The 24,975-nt window shown below is 48.6% G+C and overlaps 1 protein-coding gene across 1 annotated transcript in view; it reads right to left on the reverse strand.

The window, feature by feature from the left end:
* The window catches only part of WDR97 (WD repeat domain 97), a 197,163-nt gene that overhangs the window by 62,609 nt on the left and 109,579 nt on the right, over positions 1-24,975 (reverse strand). The window contains exons 12-13 of the mRNA XM_040432345.1: positions 17,654-17,899; positions 6,172-6,219 (exon numbers count right to left, since the gene is read on the reverse strand). Coding sequence (XP_040288279.1) covers positions 6,172-6,219; positions 17,654-17,899 — 294 coding nt within the window. The remainder of the gene's footprint in view (positions 1-6,171; positions 6,220-17,653; positions 17,900-24,975) is intronic.

The following is a 24,975-nucleotide window of genomic DNA, read 5'->3' on the forward strand; positions in this document are numbered from 1 at the left end:
TGGTTCCACGGTCCGTGACTTGTAGCGCTCTGGGTGAAGGGAGTTAGGCTCCATGGTCAGACGATCGTGGTTAGGATTGTTACCTTCAAGCTACAGCCGTGTGTCTGCTTTACATTTTGTCCTATACGCCATTCACTTCTAGAGCAGCGGTCGCGGTTGCATTACATTAATACTCGGTTCCCTTCAGCTTGATTCATACAGCTGCGTTATACCATGCTCCTCATGCTCATACTCAGAGCTGTGCCCGTACCATGTTTTAGGCACCACTCACACCCAGAGCTGCAGTTACCCACTTGTTCTTGCATCATGTGTTCTACTCTGCTTCCACATTAAGCTGCATTTCTTTCACTTCTACATCATGGTTACTCAGTATTCTTGCTAGGGCTATCAGCGCACCGCTCTAATTCTGCTCTTCCGTTAAACATAGCTGCTTCTTCAGGCTTGAGTTCTTTCCTCGGTGGTGGGTTACGCAGACTGATCTCCTGTACTTCTGGTTCGCATTCACGCAGTTGGATCTCCCGCCCCAGTTAACCAAGTAGCTCCCTAGCGGACAGTGGGCCGATAGGAGTAAGTTCCTACTATGTTTCACAGTTGTTCATGTGTTTGTCACGACTAGGGGCTTCTCTTAGCGAACTGCAATGCCTCTGGCTCTGGTTTTCTCCCATCTGTTTCAATTTCACGGTTGGTTAATGTTTCATTCATGCAAGTGGTTCGGATCACTAATGTCTATTCATTTGCCTTTAGGTCGGGCTCACGTTTAATTACTTATCATCACGGTAAGGTCTTCCGGGTCGATCCCTTGGCTTCGGGGGGCCTCAGGGCTTCGGGGGCCCGGTGTTCGTTCTTCATGTTGTTCGGTGGGGGGCAATATGGTTGTAGGCTGGTTAGCGTCCTAGGTCATTGTCGGAAAGGATCATGGTTATGCGAGTCCCCAAGTCATACTGGTGCGGCATAGTGGTTGTTAATTAATTAAGAGGGAATTAAGCCGCCATATGACTCCGCCATTAGGGTCTCTCACGCATGGCTTCTCCCTTTTAGTGTTACATATAACTCCGCCATTAGAGTCTCTCACGCATGGCTTTGCCATTAGAGTCTCTCACGTATGGCTTCTCCCTTTTAGTGTTACATATAACTCCGCCATTAGAGTCTCTCACATATGACTCCGCCATTAGAGTCTCTCACGTATGGCTTCTCCCTTGTTAGTGTCACATATGACTCCGCCATTAGAGTCTCTCACGTATGGCTTCTCCCTTGTTAGTGTCACATATGACTCCGCCATTAGAGTCTCTCACGTGTGGCTTCTCCCTTGTTAGTGTCACATATGACTCCGCCATTAGAGTCTCTCACGTATGGCTTCTCCCTTTAAGGGTACATATGCCTCCGCCATTAGAGTCTCTCACGTATGGCTTCTCCCTTGTTAGTGTCACATATGACTCCGCCATTAGAGTCTCTCACGTGTGGCTTCTCCCTTGTTAGTGTCACATATGACTCCGCCATTAGAGTCTCTCACGTATGGCTTCTCCCTTTAAGGGTACATATGCCTCCGCCATTAGAGTCTCTCACGTGTGGCTTTTCCTTTGAGTGTTACACATGACTCCGCCATTAGAGTCTCTCACGTATGGCTTCTCCCTTGTTAGTGTCACATATGACTCCGCCATTAGAGTCTCTCACGTATGGCTTCTCCCTTTAAGGGTACATATGCCTCCGCCATTAGAGTCTCTCACGTGTGGCTTTTCCTTTGAGTGTTACACATGACTCCGCCATTAGAGTCTCTCACGCATGGCTTTGCCATTTGAGTCTCTCACGTATGGTTACCCCCTTCAGTGTCACATAGGACTCCGCCATTGGAGTCGCACGCATGCCTTCTCCGTTTTAGTCTTCACGTATGACTCTGCCATTAGTCTCTCATGCACGGCTTCTCCCTTTTAGGGTTGCACATGTCTCTGCCATTAGAGTCTTTCACGCATGGCTTCTCCATTTAGTCTCACACATATGACTCCGCCATTAGTCTCCCACGCATGGCTTCTTCGTTTTAGTGTTACACATATGTCTCCGCCATTAGTCTCCCACGCATGGCTTCTCCGTTTTAGTGTTACACATATGTTTTCGCCATTAGTCTCCCACGCATGGCTTCTTCGTTTTAGTGTTACACATATGTCTCCGCCATTAGTCTCTCACGCATGGCTTCTCCATTTAGTCTCACACGTATGACTCCGCCATTAGTCTCTCACGCATGGCTTCTTCGTTTTAGTGTTACACATATGTCTCCGCCATTAGTCTCCCACGCATGGCTTCTTCGTTTTAGTGTTACACATATGTCTCCGCCATTAGTCTCTCACGCATGGCTTCTCCGTTTTAGGGTTGCACATGTCTCTGCCATTAGAGTCTTTCACGCATGGCTTCTCCATTTAGTCTTACACGTATGACTCCGCCGTTAGTCTCCCACGCATGGCTTCGTTTTAGTATTACACATATGTCTCCGCCATTAGGGTCCCACGTATGGCTTCTCCGTGTTAGTTTACACATATGACTCCGCCATTAGTCTCTCACGCTTGGCTTCCCCCTTTTAGGGTTACACATGTGTTTTGCCATTAGAGTCTCTCACACATGGCTCCGCCACTTTGAGTCTCTCACATATGGCTTCTCAAAAAAAAAAAAAAAAAGAAAAAAAAAATTACACACACAACGCCAGTCGAGGCCGGCTGCGTGGTCCCATAACAAGTAAGTTCCATGTCTTTTCTGTCCTCAGTCCCGCTCGCATGGCTCGGTCATCTGTGGCTCGCAACACAATTTTCTTGTGGTGGCTCGCACGTGTGGCTTGTGCCATTAGAGTCCCACTCTCGTTATTGTTTTCTCTGACTCTTTTATTTTCTAGGTTGTTGGGTTTCATTGTTTTCTTTGTAAGCAGTCATCCCGAGCCTGCCTTTGCGGACATCATCTTCTCCCAGGCATGCTTACTTCATCTACAAACTCGGGCTGAGGGTGTTGGTGTCCGGCCTAAGTCCTGGGTATCGGTCCATCTTCCAGTAGGAGGTACAGTAATAAGGCGTAAGTTACGAAGTCTGTCACGTCTACAGACACGACAAGTCCTATCACGACTACAGGCGCAGCACATAGTTCATCACGACCTTAAGCATTTTCTGTCACAACTGCAGGTATTGGGGTATGTTCTGTCCTTAGTACGGGCACATTAGCTCATTAATCATAATAGCCATGTATTTCTGTGGATGGTTCCCCAGGCCTGGTGGGTTTACACTTCACTGAGTTTGCTACTTCGGTAGGACAACAGGCACCATGTTCTGACTTTTTTGGCCCTTATTAGGAAGTGTGGCCTGGGGAATAAGTAGAGGTAAGTATTTTGCCACCAGGAACAGTTGGTGCCTGATCGGGGCCCTTGGTGGATGGTTGGGGTTCATCTGGGCCGGGGGTCGTGGGCTGCGGCCCTCCGGCTGTTGCGGGGTTGTGGCTCCCGAGGTGCCCGGACAGCCTGCAGGTATCTGCCTGCAGCAGGGCGTGGTGGGGGTTGTGGTTGCGGCAGCTGAGGGGCCGCGGTTTGAGAGGCCTGATCTAGGCACTTCCAACCGTTTCACCATTGTTTGTTTCAGTCTGCAGCTCTCAGCATTCAGACCTTCTCGTATATGGTCATCTGTTAGTCAACATAGGAGTAAATCGTTCCTGGTTCCAGACACTCTTTCAACTGCATCAGCATTTAACCAGCTCCAAGAACGGTGTGGCGGTTCGCATGACAAGGAGGTAAGGTAGATGGAAGTCACTGTGATATAAGACGGTATATCCCGCACCTCCATCGTGAAGGGTCTTTTCGTTCAAAACGGGTGTCGTAATGGTAGGTGTATATTTACTCTAAACAGGGTCTGCTCCACTCCTTTCGTTTTGAGGCGGTGTCTAAGCACCAGATGCCTCCTCAGGTTATCAGGGGCATGGGACGTTGGAGGTAGTCGTGTTCTCCAGATATGGTCCAAGTCCTCCGATCGGAGATCCGTGATGCTTTCTGTTCACTTGCCCTGTACGGTGCAATGAGGGTTTGATGGTATGGTTGGGTCTCCTTTTTTGGCCCCTTTTAGGCCTATCCTCGCTACGGGCTCCCGGCATTTCCCAGCCTGAGGTTAGCTCTAGTTCCTACGTCCAGGGGCCGTCGCCCTGACCACAAGTAGTTAAGGCTGCCGTGCAGCCTGTATTTGTGGGAGGGGCAGAGGCCATGCCCCTTGGCTATATTAACCCCCTCGCAGGTCAGGGGACGGGACGTGCGGCCAGGTACCCCTCCCTCCCTTCCCTTTTCTTAGCTCTTCCTTAAGGATAGACCCCCTTTTAGGCCTATCCTCGCTACGGGCTCCCGGCATTTCCCAGCCTGAGGTTAGCTCTAGTTCCTACGTCCAGGGGCCGTCGCCCTGACCACAAGTAGTTAAGGCTGCCGTGCAGCCTGTATTTGTGGGAGGGGCAGAGGCCATGCCCCTTGGCTATATTAACCCCCTCGCAGGTCAGGGGACGGGACGTGCGGCCAGGTACCCCTCCCTCCCTTCCCTTTTCTTAGCTCTTCCTTAAGGATAGACCCCCTTTTAGGCCTATCCTCGCTACGGGCTCCCGGCATTTCCCAGCCTGAGGTTAGCTCTAGTTCCTACGTCCAGGGGCCGTCGCCCTGACCACAAATATATATATACACCGTATTTTTCGCCCTATAAGAGGTTTTAGAGGAGGACAATAAGAAAAAAATATTTTTCATTACACCTCAGATCAGGCCAGCAATGTTAATAAGACCTCAGATCAGCCCCCCCATGCCATTTATTAGCCCCCATTATGAGCCCCCATGCCATTTATTAGCCCCCATTATGAGCCCCCATGCCATTTATTAGCCCCCATTATGAGCCCCCAGTGCCATTTATTAGCCCCCATTATGAGCCCCCCAGTGCCATTTATTAGCCCCCATTATCAGCCCCCATGCCATTTATTAGCCCCCATTATGAGCCCCCATGCCATTTATTAGCCCCCATTATGAGCCCCCATGCCATTTATTAGCCCCCATTATCAGCCCCCATGCCATTTATTAGCCCCCATTATGAGCCCCCATGCCATTTATTAGCCCCCATTATGAGCCCCCATGCCATTTATTAGCCCCCATTATCAGCCCCCAGTGCCATTTATTAGCCCCCATTATGAGCCCCCAGTGCCATTTATTAGCCCCCATTATCAGCCCCCATGCCATTTATTAGCCCCCATTATGAGCCCCCATGCCATTTATTAGCCCCCATTATGAGCCCCCAGTGCCATTTATTAGCCCCCATTATGAGCCCCCATGCCATTTATTAGCCCCCATTATGAGCCCCCATGCCATTTATTAGCCCCCATTATGAGCTCCCAGTGCCATTTATTAGCCCCCATTATCAGCCCCCATGCCATTTATTAGCCCCCATTATCAGCCCCCAGTGCCATTTATTAGCCCCCATTATCAGCCCCCAGTGCCATTTATTAGCCCCTATTATCAGCCCCCATGCCACAGATCAAATAAAATAAAAATAACCCTTACCTCTCCTGCTCCTGGACGCCGCCGCTCCTCCCCTCCAGCGCGCTCTGTCTTCTTGCTGCGGCTGTGCCCCCACGCAGTGCGCTGCCACAGCCGAGGACCAGGAAGGAGTGAGTACAGAGCCTTTCCCGCTCCTCCGGGACTAATGAGCGCTTCCATAATGGAATATTGAAGAATTCGCTTTATAAGACGCAGGGCCATTTTTTCCCCACTTTTGGGGGGAAAAAGTGCGTCTTATAAAGCGAAAAATACGGCATATATATTTGTAGCAGTAATCGGCCAGTGCTACATCTGGCTTCTATTTGACCTGCTCGCTTCAGCCACTATCTCTTCTAATATGCGAACTGCTTACTACTGCTCTGTAAACACATCCAGGCGCCCACCCCGCCTCCCGACATGTTTCACCGGCAAATCGGGGGATCGTGCAGGTATGTATGTTGGGGGAGGGGGCCTTCTTTTATTAGGTTGGTAGGTGAGGTCTGCAGGGATCTGAGGTGGGGGAGTCTGATCTTGGGGTCTGCATGAATTTCGGGGTCTGGTGTGTACTCACAGCTCATGATAGGAGGCGCACACTGGGGGGTCACAGGCTAAGAACACAACATTTAACCATCCAGCTCCTGATTTTTTCGGGTTACCTTTGCCTGAACTGGGGGTGGCCTTGGAATCCGAGACAGCTTGGTTTTCTACAAGAGAAAGAAGTCGACGCCTGAAAGTTAAAGGGGTTTTCCATGATTGGTGCAAAAAAATCTCACGTCAACAGAACATGACAATTACTTTCTGAAAGGGATTCTCATAAATCGTTTGATACATCACAGATAAGACATATATTATACAAACCTCATCTCTGATGCATGCAGCACATCGAAATTAGCACGTAACACACCCTCTGCCAGTGCTGGATACAATAGCAGCATCTCTGAACAAAGGAGCTATTTAACATCTCACCTCACATACAATGATAGCAACTTATTCAACGTATTAGCATGTAGAGAAAACCTGTTCTATGTAAAATAACCCTTTTGCAAGTATTGTATACAGCAGATACAGCATTGTTTAACAGAGTTTCAACTGTAATTTGGTGACACATGTTCCCAGAGCCTCTTTAGAAATACCAGGATTGTTCCAATTGGACCTTGAGAAACAATATGCGCCCACCCCCAAAAAGCCCTATAAGTATGTGATGAAAAATAAAGATGTCAGATATTTAGCAACCTAAGTTCAGTCTGGGCTGATATTTATCTCTCTGATCAGACGCAAAGGGATATTCATTGCACAGGGAAATATTCACGGGTTGGAGGTCTGATGCCTCATCTTATACCAGCATAAACCTGCCTGAAGAAAACCGCTAACAGTTTCTAATAAAGCTAGAACCGGCCCTGTCCTCAGATGGATCCAGAGAGCTCACTACCTGTTCCTCCAATAAACTGGCAGTTCGGGGGGCCGTGTCCTTTCTCGGGGGGCCGTGTCCTTTCTCGGGGGGCCGTGTCCTTTCTCGGGGGGCTGTGTCTATACAGCACTACATTACCGGTCTATACTGCACTATACGGCACTACATTACCGGTCTATACTGCACTATACGGCACTACATTACCGGTCTATACTGTACTATACGGCACTACATTACCGGTCTATACTGTACTATACGGCACTACATTACCGGTCTATACTGTACTATACGGCACTACATTACCGGTCTATACTGTACTATACGGCACTACATTACCGGTCTATACTGCACTATACGGCACTACATTACCGGTCTATACTGTACTATACGGCACTACATTACCGGTCTATACTGCACTATACGGCACTACATTACCGGTCTATACTGTACTATACGGCACTACATTACCGGTCTATACTGTACTATACGGCACTACATTACCGGTCTATACTGCACTATACGGCACTACATTACCGGTCTATACTGCACTATACGGCACTACATTACCGGTCTATACTGCACTATACGGCACTACATTACCGGTCTATACTGCACTATACGGCACTACATTACCGGTCTATACTGCACTATACGGCACTACATTACCGGTCTATACTGTACTATACGGCACTACATTACCGGTCTATACTGTACTATACGGCACTACATTACCGGTCTATACTGCACTATACGGCACTACATTACCGGTCTATACTGCACTATACGGCACTACATTACCGGTCTATACTGCACTATACGGCACTACATTACCGGTCTATACTGCACTATACGGCACTACATTACCGGTCTATACTGTACTATACGGCACTACATTACCGGTCTATACTGTACTATACGGCACTACATTACCGGTCTATACTGTACTATACGGCACTACATTACCGGTCTATACTGCACTATACGGCACTACATTACCGGTCTATACTGTACTATACGGCACTACATTACCGGTCTATACTGCACTATACGGCACTACATTACCGGTCTATACTGCACTATACGGCACTACATTACCGGTCTATACTGTACTATACGGCACTACATTACCGGTCTATACTGTACTTTACGGCACTACATTACCGGTCTATACTGCACTATACGGCACTACATTACCGGTCTATACTGCACTATACGGCACTACATTACCGGTCTATACTGTACTATACGGCACTACATTACCGGTCTATACTGTACTATACGGCACTACATTACCGGTCTATACTGTACTATACGGCACTACATTACCGGTCTATACTGTACTATACGGCACTACATTACCGGTCTATACTGCACTATACGGCACTACATTACCGGTCTATACTGCACTATACGGCACTACATTACCGGTCTATACTGTACTATACGGCACTACATTACCGGTCTATACTGTACTATACGGCACTACATTACCGGTCTATACTGTACTATACGGCACTACATTACCGGTCTATACTGCACTATACGGCACTACATTACCGGTCTATACTGTACTATACGGCACTACATTACCGGTCTATACTGTACTATACGGCACTACATTACCGGTCTATACTGCACTATACGGCACTACATTACCGGTCTATACTGTACTATACGGCACTACATTACCGGTCTATACTGTACTATACGGCACTACATTACCGGTCTATACTGCACTATACGGCACTACATTACCGGTCTATACTGCACTATACGGCACTACATTACCGGTCTATACTGCACTATACGGCACTACATTACCGGTCTATACTGCACTATACGGCACTACATTACCGGTCTATACTGTACTATACGGCACTACATTACCGGTCTATACTGTACTTTACGGCACTACATTACCGGTCTATACTGCACTATACGGCACTACATTACCGGTCTATACTGCACTATACGGCACTACATTACCGGTCTATACTGCACTATACGGCACTACATTACCGGTCTATACTGCACTATACGGCACTACATTACCGGTCTATACTGCACTATACGGCACTACATTACCGGTCTATACTGCACTATACGGCACTACATTACCGGTCTATACTGCACTATACGGCACTACATTACCGGTCTATACTGCACTATACGGCACTACATTACCGGTCTATACTGCACTATACGGCACTACATTACCGGTCTATACTGTACTTTACGGCACTACATTACCGGTCTATACTGCACTATACGGCACTACATTACCGGTCTATACTGCACTATACGGCACTACATTACCGGTCTATACTGTACTATACGGCACTACATTACCGGTCTATACTGTACTATACGGCACTACATTACCGGTCTATACTGTACTATACGGCACTACATTACCGGTCTATACTGTACTATACGGCACTACATTACCGGTCTATACTGTACTTTACGGCACTACATTACCGGTCTATACTGCACTATACGGCACTACATTACCGGTCTATACTGCACTATACGGCACTACATTACCGGTCTATACTGTACTATACGGCACTACATTACCGGTCTATACTGTACTATACGGCACTACATTACCGGTCTATACTGTACTATACGGCACTACATTACCGGTCTATACTGCACTATACGGCACTACATTACCGGTCTATACTGCACTATACGGCACTACATTACCGGTCTATACTGCACTATACGGCACTACATTACCGGTCTATACTGCACTATACGGCACTACATTACCGGTCTATACTGTACTATACGGCACTACATTACCGGTCTATACTGTACTTTACGGCACTACATTACCGGTCTATACTGCACTATACGGCACTACATTACCGGTCTATACTGCACTATACGGCACTACATTACCGGTCTATACTGCACTATACGGCACTACATTACCGGTCTATACTGCACTATACGGCACTACATTACCGGTCTATACTGCACTATACGGCACTACATTACCGGTCTATACTGTACTATACGGCACTACATTACCGGTCTATACTGTACTATACGGCACTACATTACCGGTCTATACTGCACTATACGGCACTACATTACCGGTCTATACTGTACTATACGGCACTACATTACCAGCCTCTTACAGCCCAGGTCTCACACCATAGTTCTAATCTCAAGGGCCACACATCCATATAGGCTTGTACCCATACCGCTCACTCTTTGTTGCCGATTATGCAATATCATTTTTTGCTCCTAACTAACGGATTTTTGTTCCCTTTCTCATTAGTGACTTATGTGACCAAGGTCTGAAATGACCGAAATGTCAAGACTTGGAGACACAAAAATGGATATTATCTTCCTAATCTTCCCATGTATTCCCTGGAGGATCTGTCACAAGAAAGAAATGTTACTTGCATGTTAACCCTGAGTGTGCAGTGGTACTTCTCTTACTATTATTTCCTTGGATTACTTCCACTCCACTGAAGCCCCTCACAGATTGGACACCAAGAGAGTGGTCAGGAGGAGGCAACAGCCCGAGAAGGACGCTGTGAGGAATATGTGGCGTTATGATTTAATGCCTGCCCATTTGTTAGTCAGAGGTAACAGGCTCCACAGGTGGCCGTGCCTCACTCCTATCAGCTCCACCGACAGGACGACCGCCTGCTGGGGGGCCGAGCAGACATCATGGAACCGGGAGTTCATAAGGATTTATGAACCTACCGTACATCCCAGAAATACTGTACACCGTTTACATCTTTAAGACCCTGGGACCGAGACAGACGTTCTCCGGTCTTCATTTGCTTATAGGATGCAGGGAAGGGGAGATACGGAGAACTCCTAGTAGGAACCAAATAGCAGCTCAGTGTTTGGGCTCCAAATGCACCAGCCATCCAGACCTTCCGGTGAGGAGCTAAGATCCATAATAGGTTTTTGGATTTCTATCTGCCAGGCCAAAGGGAGGGGGAGTGGGATCCTCCCAGGGGAAGGGAGGGCATGACCGACTGTGGCAGTGGAGCTGCCTGAGGGCCACATGAGAGCCATTGAAATGGGTGAGAACAAGAAAGGCTGGGAAAATAGGTTTTTCCCACTGTCTGCACCAGCCAGGCTGGTAATGAAGGTAATTAGCAGCCAGCTGAGGAGATTGGGTAAATGTGGGCTCCCCGTTTGGGGAATGAGCAGGCTGCGCCAAGGCCTGTGGGAGCCGGGACCCTCTAACCCTGGGTGGGGTAAGCACTGAGGTGTGTTTTGGGGAGCTGGCTGCTAGACCCAGATCTCGATAGTCAGTGGCCAGACGGCCGAGGATTTATGTTGATGGGTTATGTTTTGATGCCTGTAAAAGTGACAATGAAGCTGGTTATGGCCAATTTGCACCTAAATCTGCAGTGTTGGAGCGGCTTCTTGAGGTGTGCCAACTGTCTAAGGTGAGAAGACGGCGATCCTGGAGAGATAAGTGACTCTGAATTGTCACACCGACTAAGGGTTAAAGTGCCCGGCACTGGCCTTTGTCTGCCTCTGAAGAGGTCACGCCGGGTATCGTGTTTGGAGGGACCTGGAAATCTCGTGAGCCTGTAGCATTCAACCATACAAGATTACAGCTCTAAAGGACCACGTACAAATCCAGTAACGGACTTTTCTCTGCTAACTCTGCCTGTACCGTCACCTGTATCTGCATACTGGACCATTGTATATAGCTGTGTCTATAGTGTTGTGTCTAGTGCGCCCTTAAGGCAATTAAATATATAATATAATCGTGCGCTGTTCTTTTGTCTCGATCCACGAATCCCACACTTCTGTGCCTCGGTATTACGTTACATGCTGCCTCGGTTGGTTTCTGACCCAATATAATCTGCTTATATCTAACGAGGGCCTGGTAGCAGTCTACAGGGCTGGCAGGGCTCTGTCTCACTGGGGCAGTGAAAGGGCTTTCCCAGCTTGTCAAGGTTGTGAGCGAGTGTTGTGCCACACCGGAGGTCACGTGGGCCACCTTCTCTCACTCCCTGTACCTGAGGTGTCTGCATAAAACTGTGCCATGCTGACCCTACGTACTCCCAGGTAGGGCGTAATGTCACACCTGGGTAACCAGTGTGATCCCGACGTACGGTGACACCAGAAGGGGCTGTGAGGTGCGGTCTGTCACAGGACAGGTGACTAGCGGTAACCCTTCTCTTAGAGCCCCTCTATGAAGGAGTTGCGGGAGACCTCCGAGGATTCTTTCAGTGAAATGCTTAATAGGTTGTGGAGTGTAAACATGGTTGTGACCCACATTTCTTTCTTCAGATTTATTACCCTTACCATGACGTGATCCCGAGTCTGCCGTGCCTCCGGCTGATGTGATTCCGGCTCTGCCGTGCCTCCGGCTGATGTGATTCCGGCTCTGCCGTGCCTCCGGCTGATGTGATCCTGTGTCTGCCGTGCCTCTGGCTGATGTGATCCCGGCTCTGCCGTGCCTCCGGCTGATGTGATCCTGTGTCTGCCGTGCCTCCGGATGACGTGATCCCGAGTCTGCCGTGCCTCCGGATGACGTGATCCCGAGTCTGCCGTGCCTCCGGATGACGTGATCCCGAGTCTGCCGTGCCTCCGGATGACGTGATCCCGAGTCTGCCGTGCCTCCGGCTGATGTGATCCCGGCTCTGCCGTGCCTCCGGCTGATGTGATCCTGTGTCTGCCGTGCCTCCGGCTGATGTGATCCCGGCTCTGCCGTGCGTCCGGCTGATGTGATCCGGGCTCTGCCGTGCATCCGGCTGATGTGATCCCGGCTCTGCTGTGCCTCCGGCTGACGTGATCCCGGGTCTGCCGTGCCTCCGGATGACGTGATCCCGAGTCTGCCGTGCCTCCAGATGACGTGATCCCGAGTCTGCCGTGCGTCCGGCTGATGTGATCCCAGCTCTGCCGTGCCTCTGGCTGATGTGATCCCGGCTCTGCCGTGCGTCCGGCTGATGTGATCCCGGCTCTGCCGTGCCTCTGGCTGATGTGATCCCGGCTCTGCCGTGCCTCTGGCTGATGTGATCCCGGCTCTGCCGTGCCTCTGGCTGATGTGATCCCGGCTCTGCCGTGCATCCGGCTGATGTGATCCCGGCTCTGCCGTGCCTCTGGCTGATGTGATCCCGGCTCTGCCGTGCCTCTGGCTGATGTGATCCCGGCTCTGCCGTGCCTCTGGCTGATGTGATCCCGGCTCTGCCGTGCCTCTGGCTGATGTGATCCCGGCTCTGCCGTGCCTCTGGCTGATGTGATCCCGGCTCTGCCGTGCCTCTGGCTGATGTGATCCCGGCTCTGCCGTGCCTCTGGCTGATGTGATCCCGGCTCTGCCGTGCCTCTGGCTGATGTGATCCCGGCTCTGCCGTGCCTCTGGCTGATGTGATCCCGGCTCTGCCGTGCCTCTGGCTGATGTGATCCCGGCTCTGCCGTGCCTCTGGCTGATGTGATCCCGGCTCTGCCGTGCCTCCGGCTGACGTGATCCCGGCTCTGCCGTGCCTCCGGCTGACGTGATCCCGGCTCTGCCGTGCGTCCGGCTGATGTGATCCCGGCTCTGCCGTGCCTCTGGCTGATGTGATCCCGGCTCTGCCGTGCGTCCGGCTGATGTGATCCCGGCTCTGCCGTGCCTCTGGCTGATGTGATCCCGGCTCTGCCGTGCCTCTGGCTGATGTGATCCCGGCTCTGCCGTGCCTCCGGCTGACGTGATCCCGGCTCTGCCGTGCCTCCGGCTGACGTGATCCCGGCTCTGCCGTGCGTCCGGCTGATGTGATCCCGGCTCTGCTGTGCCTCCGGCTATATAATACTATTATTAACTGGACGTCTGGTGAACTGGAGAAATAGAGACATTTAGGCTTAGTTCAAGGAATATTAAGGCAAATGCGGCATCTCGAAGTCTCCGTGTCGGTCATCTTGATGGTGGGATTGTCATTTCCACTATTTTCCCTGATTTGGCATCAGAGATAAACAGGGTAAGGGTCCCAGAATCTGAAAAGAACAGTGTATACAAAAAAGGGGGTTGTTAAAGAACACTCTCGGGGTTCTGGTCAGAAGCCTCCTGCTCTTGTTGAGGTCTCCAAAATATTGGATTCCAGGAGGGTGCGCAGTGCGGTGCCTTGAGGGTCCTGTGGCCCCTTTGTAGAAGAGGGGGGTACAGTCATGCACTAACCTGTCTGCGCTCCCGCTGTGATTCTGGCCACAATATGGCGCCGCCGCCAGTGGTGGTCTGTTGTTATGGCAACCAGCTGCACTGACAATGAGGCTGTTCGATCTACCAGGGAGCTGGGATAACGGACCAATCGGGCTCTGTGCCAGCGTCACATGCTCCCTGGGGCGGGCAGGTGCCTGTGATTGGTATTCCAGCCTCATTCGTTTGCTGTGCGTGTCCTACACTGGATCACTGACATTGCCTCCGATCACTGACATTGCCTCCGATCACTGACATTGCCTCCGATCACTGACATTGCCTCCGATCACTGACATTGCCTCCGATCACTGACATTGCCTCTGATGTTACCTCCTAGTATTAGACCCTGCTGGTTTGTGACCTCCTGGACTTTGTCTCTGTCGTTCTCATGGTTTCACTTCGCTTGTGTATTTGTATCTGATTTTGGATCCTGATCCAGTCCTGGTTTTGCCTGTCTGGTTTTTCACCTCTTTCTGTCTTTTTTCCGCATTTTGCTTTGGGCCCCTGCACTAAGCTAAGAAGGGACTGTCGTCTAGTTGTGGCCCGTCACTGATTATGCAAGTAGATAGTGGCAGCGGTGCGGGTGGAGCACAGGGCTGCACTGTTCCCTACCCTTTTATGACAAATTGACTGTTGTAATTAGGGATCAGCGAATTTCATATTTTGAAATTCAAGTTCGGGTTGTGGTATAATCTGAATTGCGTTATGGATTCCGTTACCACGGACCTTAACGCAACTCCATGACGGAATCCGTAACGAAATGCCTTTAGAAGACTCCAACATAACGTAAACAGGACGGATCCGTTTTGCAGCCCATAGACTTCTATTATGACGGAATGAATAACCGTATGCCTCTAAAGGCATTCCATCATGGAATTGCGTTACGGTCCGTGGTAACGGAATCCATAACACAATTCAGATTATACGACAACTAGAATTCGCTCATCCCTAGTTGTAATCCAGATGATGGAGACACAGATCTAAAGAGAATCAAGACTTGAGATGGCTGAATACAGAACTGGCCAATGTCGACAGTTGATTCCTTTCTGCGTAAAGCAGTGGCACTACCTGAAAGATATTTTAGATTGTTGAAAATAATTAGTGAACCTGAAAAGTCCCTGAAGACCTTTGACTTTCACGTGTTGAGGCAAAGACAGAAAGACAGAGATTTCTACTGGATCCATATGAAGACTCCTTTCAAAATGATGTAACTAAGGAAAGGAAGCTCCAGCTTCTCAGGCATACACTTGCAGACATGAAGCTAACGAATCTTAAAAAAAATGAAGATAACATAAAGGAAGATTAATATGTACTGGTACCGAACGTCCCTGAAGATATCATTGAGTAACTGTACAGGGACATTGCAAAGCCGAAGGGCCTCACATGAACTTCCTAGTCCCATTCCTAGGGTTGAAGGCCTTCTTACACTCATCTCATTTCTGGATCCAAATTAGTCTACATCTCAGACAGTAATCTATAAAAATAAGAGCCCCTTAGTGTGGTCAAACAGCTGTTCTGATTGGCTCATAACTGCCAATGCAATGAAAAAAATTCCAACTTTGGCCAGGGATAAGTTTACATGATATATCTTGACATCACACCAGTCTTTGGAAGAGAAAGTGGATAAACCCTACCTCTAGGAGGTTTGCGCAATGGAAGAAGCAGTACGGCACAAATTGGGACAAATTTCCAGATGGATTTCAGCTTTTTGCTTTAAAAGTTATCTGAAAGGGTTTAATACTAAAGTAGGGCACAGGATACATGGGAAGTGACATGACGGAGCAGAGGAGCTCTGGCTACATCTTGGAGAAAGTGCTGGAAATCCCCACGGAGATATAGTACCTAGAAATCCAAGTTGACAGGAACTAACAGCTTATCAGGAAGAGAAAGCATCAGGCCCAAGGTGATGTCCTCTCTCTCTTCTAGGCCTTGGAGTTTTCTTCCTCTAAAGTATGAACTGGGTTAAATGGGAAGTTATTTCTTCTTGCTACAGGGCCAAGTGACCCATTTACATGGGTTTATCCAAAACCGCGACTAAGATTGCTTAAGGTTGAAACCCGATCAGTATGATTGTGGGAACCTTCCTTTTGAGATCTTTGCCAGAAATGAAGATCCACTTTGGTAGGCAGGAAGATGAGGTTGTCAATGACTGAAGGAAGATTTTGACAAATCAAGTAATCCTTCACATGTGGCGACAATCCTTTATAACAGACTGCCTAGTGGTTCCAAAAATGTTCTGAGATGAGAGTGTGAAACTTGATAACATCGTAAAAAATTATAGAAACAGCTTGTTTCTGGCATAAAAGGGCTGAAGCAGCATGGCCTGGTTCTTTAAAGGCTCTCCAAAAGGTTGCTAGGGAAATGGACAATGAGGACATATTCCCATAGAGGTGATGCCAAACCCATGGCCTTTCCTGACAGTGAGATGAACATTTACAGGGCTGTACGTGGCCACCAAATCGTTGTGGAGATGGAAGAGGAACCAAGGTGGAAGGCGTGGATGAAGTGGTTACAATAGCAGAAAACACAGAGGCTGCAGGGCATAAAACCGGCAAGAAGTGCCCTAAAGTACCTGGGTGTTGAAGGGAATCTTGATGAGCTACTTGTCTGTAGATGTCCACAAGCAAAGAAAGAGACCATACATGGAATATGTCGTTACGAGAAGTCCATTCTTGGTTGGCACTGAGTAAAATGAGGTGTGGAATCTAAGGGATCCCCCATCCTTTACAATTCAACTCCACAATGAGGCAAGAACTTTCTCAGACAAACTCCCAGGTCATTGTTAGTAGCATTCACTGATTGCTGGCAGAAGCAGAGGCAAAGTCAGGGGGAGTCAACGGGAGAGTGGTCGGTATGCAACAAACCAGAAGATTAGACAAAGGATCAAGAAGGATCAAAAACCAGGTGGATGAGCTACAAGTACCAGTGTGGTCGGGAACAGGAGATTTTCGCTGGCTCAGGGAGAGGTGAAGAACAACTTCCTTTCTATGTTTCAAGCTACACTTGTCACCAATGGTACCACTTGGCAGAGAGCAAATAGCTGTCCTACCATTTAAGACTGATGCAGAGCCTTTATTTTTCCACTAGTGAGTCTTGGGAAGTGTGGGAGTTTGTGACTGCAGACTTGCAGGTCGTGGCCCTTAAAATGGCCTCCAGAGTTGGGTTACGGTCAGGTATGGTAGTGACAGATGAACCTACACTCTGATATTGCCACGCTGTTGCCTGCTAGGTATGGGGACCAGCATGATGACATCATCATGTGAGCATTATAACAGACTGGCAGAAGCATCAGAGGAGTGACAGCTGATGACGAGCCCCCGACTGGAGGACGCTGGGGAGTGGAGAGTATAGGAGTAAGCAGAGTGGATGCAGGTCTGTACGGTCTCATCACCACCAGGAAGGCTGCCTGGGGGGCCGCACACTGGACATGTGTCTTGGTATGGCCTGGAGACATATGTGGGGCTGTGATGTACGTCCTGCCAGTGCAGATACCGGACTATGATTAACCTTGTACAGTCATGAGGCAGAATACACGAGGGCAAGCTCGGGGTTCTTGTAGGCTCACCTGTGGCCTTGTGGATCTCGCCGGCTTCTGGTCTTGGGCAGGAGGTGACTGAAGAGAACTTATCTCAGGTACAGGAGGCGAGGCTCTTTTTGCATTTGCCATGGTTAGAATGTTCTGAAGGATGGGCGGTATTTCATCTATGTCCTCGGCCGTCCCCTCGGTCGTCCCCTCGGTCGTCTCCTCCATTGTCTGCTCAGCGTCGTTACTCCTTTTCTCTTTCTCATTTGGTTCCGCAGGTTGTGTGCACTGAAGACATGGAGAAGCAAAGGAAGAGTAAGCCGTCGTGTCCACTTATCAGGTGACCCATAATCCCGACCTTTATTATTATATTCACAATACAAATGACCACAGACATAACGACAGTAAAAATATACGGTAAACGTGATACTCAGGAGATCGGAGGACAACAACCCCAGTAGCGCCACGTCTGGGCCACAGCTAAAGTTGATTCTTAGTTAAATAATCTAGTTTTTCTACTTTTTAACCCTTTTGACTGGATTTTCCCAGTCACTTCTATGAGGGATTTTCTCGGAGTCCCTAATAATTACAATCCTCGCTGGACGCTGTAGTGTAAGGATCAGCACAGGGAGAATGACGACCTAAGAGGACAATCACTTCCGTCTCAGTGTTCAAAGCGTTCCCGTATATCACACCTGCCGCCGCCGCCTCTTCCCTCAGTCTGAAGCCATGTACAATAATGCATCGTCCTGTGGTCTGAGAAGAAGCGCGACTGAGCGATAATATCCATATAACAGACTAGTGATGGTGGCCGATTCCTCCTGGAGATCTGACAAGGACATTCATTTCCCTTCTTTACAAATCTGTGCAATAAACGGAATCGCTTTTTTCATCCAGAATGAAGTATCGGGAATCGTCAAAAATGATTTCATCCTAAAACGATTCCACGTTGGAGAAAAAGCACAGGAGGGTTTTACACCCAATAATCTCAAGTGCCGACCAAGTTCCATCCAACATTCTGGAAATCGGACCTTTAGTGAATGAACCCTTCCTGAGGTGACCCGATTCCATATATGTCTCTACCGTACTTACTGTATATAGCGCCACACTTACCTCTGCCCCCAGGAATCCTGAGCCGTCATCATTAAAGGGGCGATCCCATGACTAATGACAATCAGACATCATACAGAACCAGCCCTGGACCTCCCCTGGATCCAAACATCCTTACCGCTGCAGCTAAGGATGGAACTGAGCATGTGCGGCCACCTCAGTGAGCAGGACAAAGAGAATAAGAAACAGCAGGTGGCGCTACACAGATTTCATTGGAAAACGGAGTGGGTATGCAAAGTTGTTAACCCCTTCACGACATCTGACATCCATGTATGGAAGAGGTTGGTCTTTAAAGATGGCACACGCTGCAGAGCATAGCTAGCGGGTGTCTGCTGTTTTAACCCCTCAGATGCCGTGGTCAAATGTGACCACGGCATCTGAAAAGCCGAAAAACTGGAAGTACAAACTTCACATGGAGGAACTACTCCCCCCAGCAGAAAGTGTTCCTTGAAAGTAATGAACCTCCAGCCTCATTACTTGTATTTTACAATTTAGGCCAGCAGGTGGCAGCACTGAACCGTAATATAGTGATTTCTGTATAGGATAATGGAGAGAATGCCATTACCCAATACAAACTGCTATCTGAGGACTGCGTGGTGTTGTCCTCTTTGGAAACAAAAAAAAAAAAGTAAAACAAAGTTTTAAAAAATATTAAAAATATTCATATATCTATATACCAGCAGAAGGACCCGGCTTCGCACCGGTATATTTCCACTATTTCATTTAGTATTTGTGTGTGGTTAAAAGATATCGACAGTATCCACTATAACAGTGACCTCACAGTACCTCTCTCCCTTAACAGTGACCTCACAGTACCCCGCTCCCTTAACAGTGACCTCACAGTACCCCGCCCCCTTAACAGTGACCTCACAGTACTCCGCCCCTTAACAGTGACCTCACAGTACCCCGCCCCCTTAACAGTGACCTCACAGTACTCCGCCCCTTAACAGTGACCTCACAGTACCTCTCTCCCTTAACAGTGACCTCACAGTACCCCGCTCCCTTAACAGTGACCTCACAGTACTCCGCCCCCTTAACAGTGACCTCACAGTACCCCGCCCCCTTAACAGTGACCTCACAGTACCTCTCTCCCTTAACAGTGACCTCGCAGTACCCCGCTCCCTTAACAGTGACCTCACAGTACTCCGCCCCCTTAACAGTGACCTCACAGTACCCCGCTCCCTTAACAGTGACCTCACAGTACTCCGCCCCCTTAACAGTGACCTCACAGTACCCCGCTCCCTTAACAGTGACCTCACAGTACCCCGCTCCCTTAACAGTGACCTCACAGTACCCCACCCCTTAACAGTGACCTCACAGTACCCCGCCCCTTAACAGTGACCTCACAGTACCCCGCCCCTTAACAGTGACCTCACAGTACCCAGCCCCCTTAACAGTAACCTCCACAGTGGCCACCCCTTTATTAGTGACCTCCACAATACCCCATCTCCTTAACAGTGGCCTCCTTAGAGCTCTGTTCCCTTAAAATGTAACCTCCACAACACCCCGCCCCCTTAACAGTGACCTCTACAGCACCCCACCCCTTAACACTGACCTCCATAGCGGATCATCCCCTTAACTGTGACCTCCACCGTTCCCTGCCCCCTTAACAAAGACCTCCACAGTGCCCGCCCCTTTAACATAGACTGCCACAGTTCCTCACTCCCTTAACAGTGACCTGCACAGCACCCGACCCCTTATCAGTGACCTCACAGTACCCCGCTCCCTTAACAGTGACCTCACAGTACCCCGCCCCTTAACAGTGACCTCACAGTACCCCGCCCCTTAACAGTGACCTCACAGTACCCCGCCCCTTAACAGTGACCTCACAGTACCCCGCTCCCTTAACAGTGACCTCACAGTACCTCGCCCCTTAACAGTGACCTCACAATACCCCGCTGTCTTAACAGTGACCTCACAGTACCCCGCCCCTTAACAGTGACCTCACAGTACCCGACCCCTTATCGGTGACCTCCACAGTACCCCATCTCCTGAACAGTGATTTCCACAATAACCTGGCCCTTAGAACTGACCTACATAGCGGACCATCCCCTTAACTGTGACCTCCACAGCACTCCGCTCCCTTAACAGTGTCACCCACAGCGCCCTGCCCCTTTAAAGCTGACCTACAGCAGTGAAGAAACATGGCTGGGTTGTTATGGAAACCTGGTGTAAAACCGTGTGTATGTGGAGACTAAGGGCCTGTGAGCTCCTATTGGCTGATAAGGGTCATGTGACCGTGTGTATGGCAGTTGGGATATGAGGAGAAAGAGCTGCTGGCTTGTATTGGCTCATGTAGGTCATGTGATGTACCATATTTGCATTTTTTTGGGAATATCTCAGGAACGGTACGTCCTAGAGAGCTGAGACCCGCGGTCTAAAACCTTCCCGGACACCTGATGTGCCTGTGCGCCAAATGTGGGGCAGATCCGTCCAATCAGGACGGACAGAAACTAATTTATATACACTCACCTAAAGAATTTTTAGGAACACCATACTAATACGGTGTTGGACCCCCTTTTGCCTTCAGAACTGCCTTAATTCTACGTGGCATTGATTCCTCAAGGTGCTGATAGCATTCTTTAGAAATGTTGGCCCATATTGATAGGATAGCATCTTGCAGTTGATGGACATTTGAGGGATGCACATCCAGGGCACGAAGCTCCCGTTCCACCACATCCCAAAGATGCTCTATTGGGTTGAGATCTGGTGACTGTGGGGCCATTTTAGTGCAGTGAACTCATTGTCATGTTCAAGAAACCAATGTGAAATGATTGGAGCTTTGTGACATGGTGCATTATCCTGCTGGAAGTAGCCATCAGAGGATGGAGACATGTTCTCATTCTGTTTACCCCAAATTCGGACTCTACCATTTGAATGTCTCAAGAGAAATCGAGACTCATCAGACCAGGCAACATTTTTCCAGTCTTGAACAGTCCAGTTTCGGTGAGCTCGTGCAAATTGTAGCCTCTTTTTCCTATTTGTAGTGGAGATGAGTGGTACCCGGTGGGGTCTTCTGCTGGTGTAGCCCATCCGCCTCAAGGTTGTGCGTGTTGTGGCTTCACAAATGCTTTGCTGCAGACCTCGGTTGTAACGAGTGGTTATTTCAGTCAACGTTGCTCTTCTATCAGCTTGAATCAGTCGGCCCATTCTCCTCTGACCTCCAGCATCCACAAGGCATTGTCGCCCACAGGACGGCCGCATACTGGATGTTTTTCCCTTTTCACACCATTCTTTGTAAACCCTAGAAATGGTTGTGCGTGAAAATCCCAGTAACTGAGCAGATTGTGAAATACTCAGACCGGCCCGTCTGGCACCAACAACCATGCCACGCTCAAAATGGCTTCAATCACCTTTCTTTCCCATTCTGACATTCAGTTTGGAGTTCAGGAGATTGTCTTGACCAGGACCACCCCCTAAATGCATCGAAGCAACTGCCATGTGATTGGTTGACTAGAGAATTGCATTAATAAGAAATAGAACAGGTGTTCCTAATAATTCTTTAGGTGAGTGTGTATATATAAGAGATAAAAGATACATATAAAAATTCTAAATCACCCATAACCCTGAACAGCAAAAAACAATAAAAAAATTCTTATCATGGGCATCGCCAGGTGTGAAAAGGCCCGCACTATAAACATGTTTTTTAAAGGAAAACTGTTCCATTTTCATCTATGTTGTTGCTGCTGTGGCGATAATCCATAATCCCATTGTGTTCACACACCGCTCCTCACAAGACCTTTTGACTATCTTCTGAAGATGGCCGCGGATGCCCTCCCCCCCCCAACTACCCAGAATTCACTCGGCTCATCTCGGGAACGCGCAGCCTCACCCCAACCAATCGGCTTTCTCCAGACTTAAACACGCCCTCCTCCTCCTCCTGAGTAGTTGATTGCACATTTTTATTACGAATATCGGCACTATCCCGATCCGACAGGAGCGCGCACGCAGCGATCGGCACTGCCCACCACTACGTCCTCCGTCTTCTGTATACAGAAGATAGGAGACGGAGGACACCACTGACATGCCTGGCGGAGGAAAGAACATGCTGCAATTACTAGGTACTTCAATACCTAGACAAAAGTATTAGCTGGGGAACTAAGGTAAACTCAGTCAGACCAATCCAATCCAGTTATCCTTTAAAAATCCCATATGATTGAATGACGTAACAAAACAAAAAAAATCATCATTTTTTCACCACTTTACCTCCAAAAAAGTGATCACAAAGTCATACACACCCCAAAAGGGTATTAACAAAAACTACAGATCACCTGCCGTTTGCGGATATGGGTCTGCAATATTCAGTCAGCACCGCAAAAAAATTTGGTATATTTATTTTTTGCAGTGTGGAGGCACAGACCAAAATCCCACGGAGCGCTCCGTAGTGCTTCCGCATCTTACGGATTGTGGACCCATTCAAGCTGTTTGCGGCCTCCAAGTGTGCATGAGCCCTAAATACCCTGGAGAAACGGGAGAGTTCCTCCCCCTAATACGCACCGCTTCCTTCCCAAATCAAGGCGGTTCTGATGGTTTGGATTAATCATCGGTCCACACCGGGCCTTAGTCAGGTTAGACCATGCGGAGGCAGAGCCACCATCTTAGTGAGGGAGGTCCTGTCTGCTCTGAGCTCATGACCTACAGGATTTCCACTGAGGGACACATCTCCATGCCAGACAGGGTCCTGAAGCAGGGCCGCCCATGCCCTCCTTATGGCTGCCAGCTGGATACCTAAATTTGATGCTCTCAGTAGCAATTAATGCTAGGAGCATCAGGTTCTTCTGCGTCTGGCTGATGGCCACAGCTGTCCTCCTAAATTCAACCGGATCGCAGTCCTCATGATGGTGATATAGTTGAATACTGCAGTGGGGTGGCAGTATTTGGGCTGCACTGTAGTATTTGATTCTGCTAGGGTGGCAGGTTGTGCTACACTATAGTATTGCTGGCCTCACCGACTTCTGTTGCCCCTGTCTACTCGAGGGCCACTTTACGCTCACAGTCCACCCCTGCATTGTATGAAGTCCACATCTATCCTCAACCTCTCCATAACTTTCCATAAGAAGTTCCACGCCGCCTTATGAAGTGCCTTAGATGCCTCAGGATGGAGCGATCTCCCTTCTCTTCTCTCTGAATATTAGTAATTAACCTTCACAGGTTTGTATTCCTGTTGGGAATTAATCCATTCAGCTCCAGGTGGCTTGGTCCCTTGATGACCTTCTTAACCCCTTTATGACATGTGAAGTACTATTACATCACATGTTGGGTCTTTAAAGATGGCGCCCGCTCCTACAGCAGACACCGGCGGCTAATGTCCATGACCGGCACTAATGCCGATCGCAGACATTTAACCCCTCAGCACGCTGAAAACCAGAAGCGCGCCCTTACAGTTATGCTTCGGCTCCCCCGTGCCGTGATCGGAGGAGCTGGAGCTTGTCATAGTCTATGACACAAGTCTGCTCACAGTGTTTCCTATGGAACCTCTGTCTGTAATAGGGCTCCATAGGGAAGTAGTAAAATCATCATAGACTCCACTGCTAGTGCACTGGAGTCTAGGATAACAGCAATCAAATGAAGTTTTTACAAATAAAAAAATATAAAAAAGTTTAAATCACCCCCTTTCCCCAAAATGAGAATAAAAAAATGTCAAAAAATACACATCATGGGTATCGCCGCATGTGTAAATGTTCATACTATCAAAATATAAAAGTATTAATCCCATCCGAAAATGGCGAAACAAAGAAAGGGTCAAAATGGCCAATTTTCCATTTTTTGGTTGCTTCTCCCCCCACAAAAAAATTAAATAAAAAGTGATCAAAAAGCCGTACATGCCCCAGAATGGTATTAATGAAAAGTACACACCGCCTGTCCAAAAATGCGCCCTCATAAAGCTCCGCACACATAACTACAAAAAAGTTATAGGGGTCAGAATATGACAGCAAAAAAAAAGAAAAAGTCAAGAGGTTTTTTTTTTTTATGCATCAAAACGCAAGGAAAAGTATACATATGTGGTATCACCGGATCCGTATTGACCTGGAGAATGAAGATCACAAGTCAGTTTTACCGCATAACGCAGTAAAAAAGAAAACTTAAAACTTTGGCAAAATTGTGTTCCCCCCCCCCCCATTTCCACTACATTCTATGCAATATTAAATAGTGGTGTTGGAAAGTACAACTTGTCCCGCAAAAAGTAAGCCCTCATATGACTATGTGAACAAAAAAAAAAAAAAAGTTATGTCTCTGGGAACGCGGGGAGCGAA

Source organism: Bufo bufo, chromosome 5, assembly GCF_905171765.1.
Source record: "Bufo bufo chromosome 5, aBufBuf1.1, whole genome shotgun sequence".
In the NCBI taxonomy this organism is placed as follows: domain Eukaryota; kingdom Metazoa; phylum Chordata; class Amphibia; order Anura; family Bufonidae; genus Bufo; species Bufo bufo.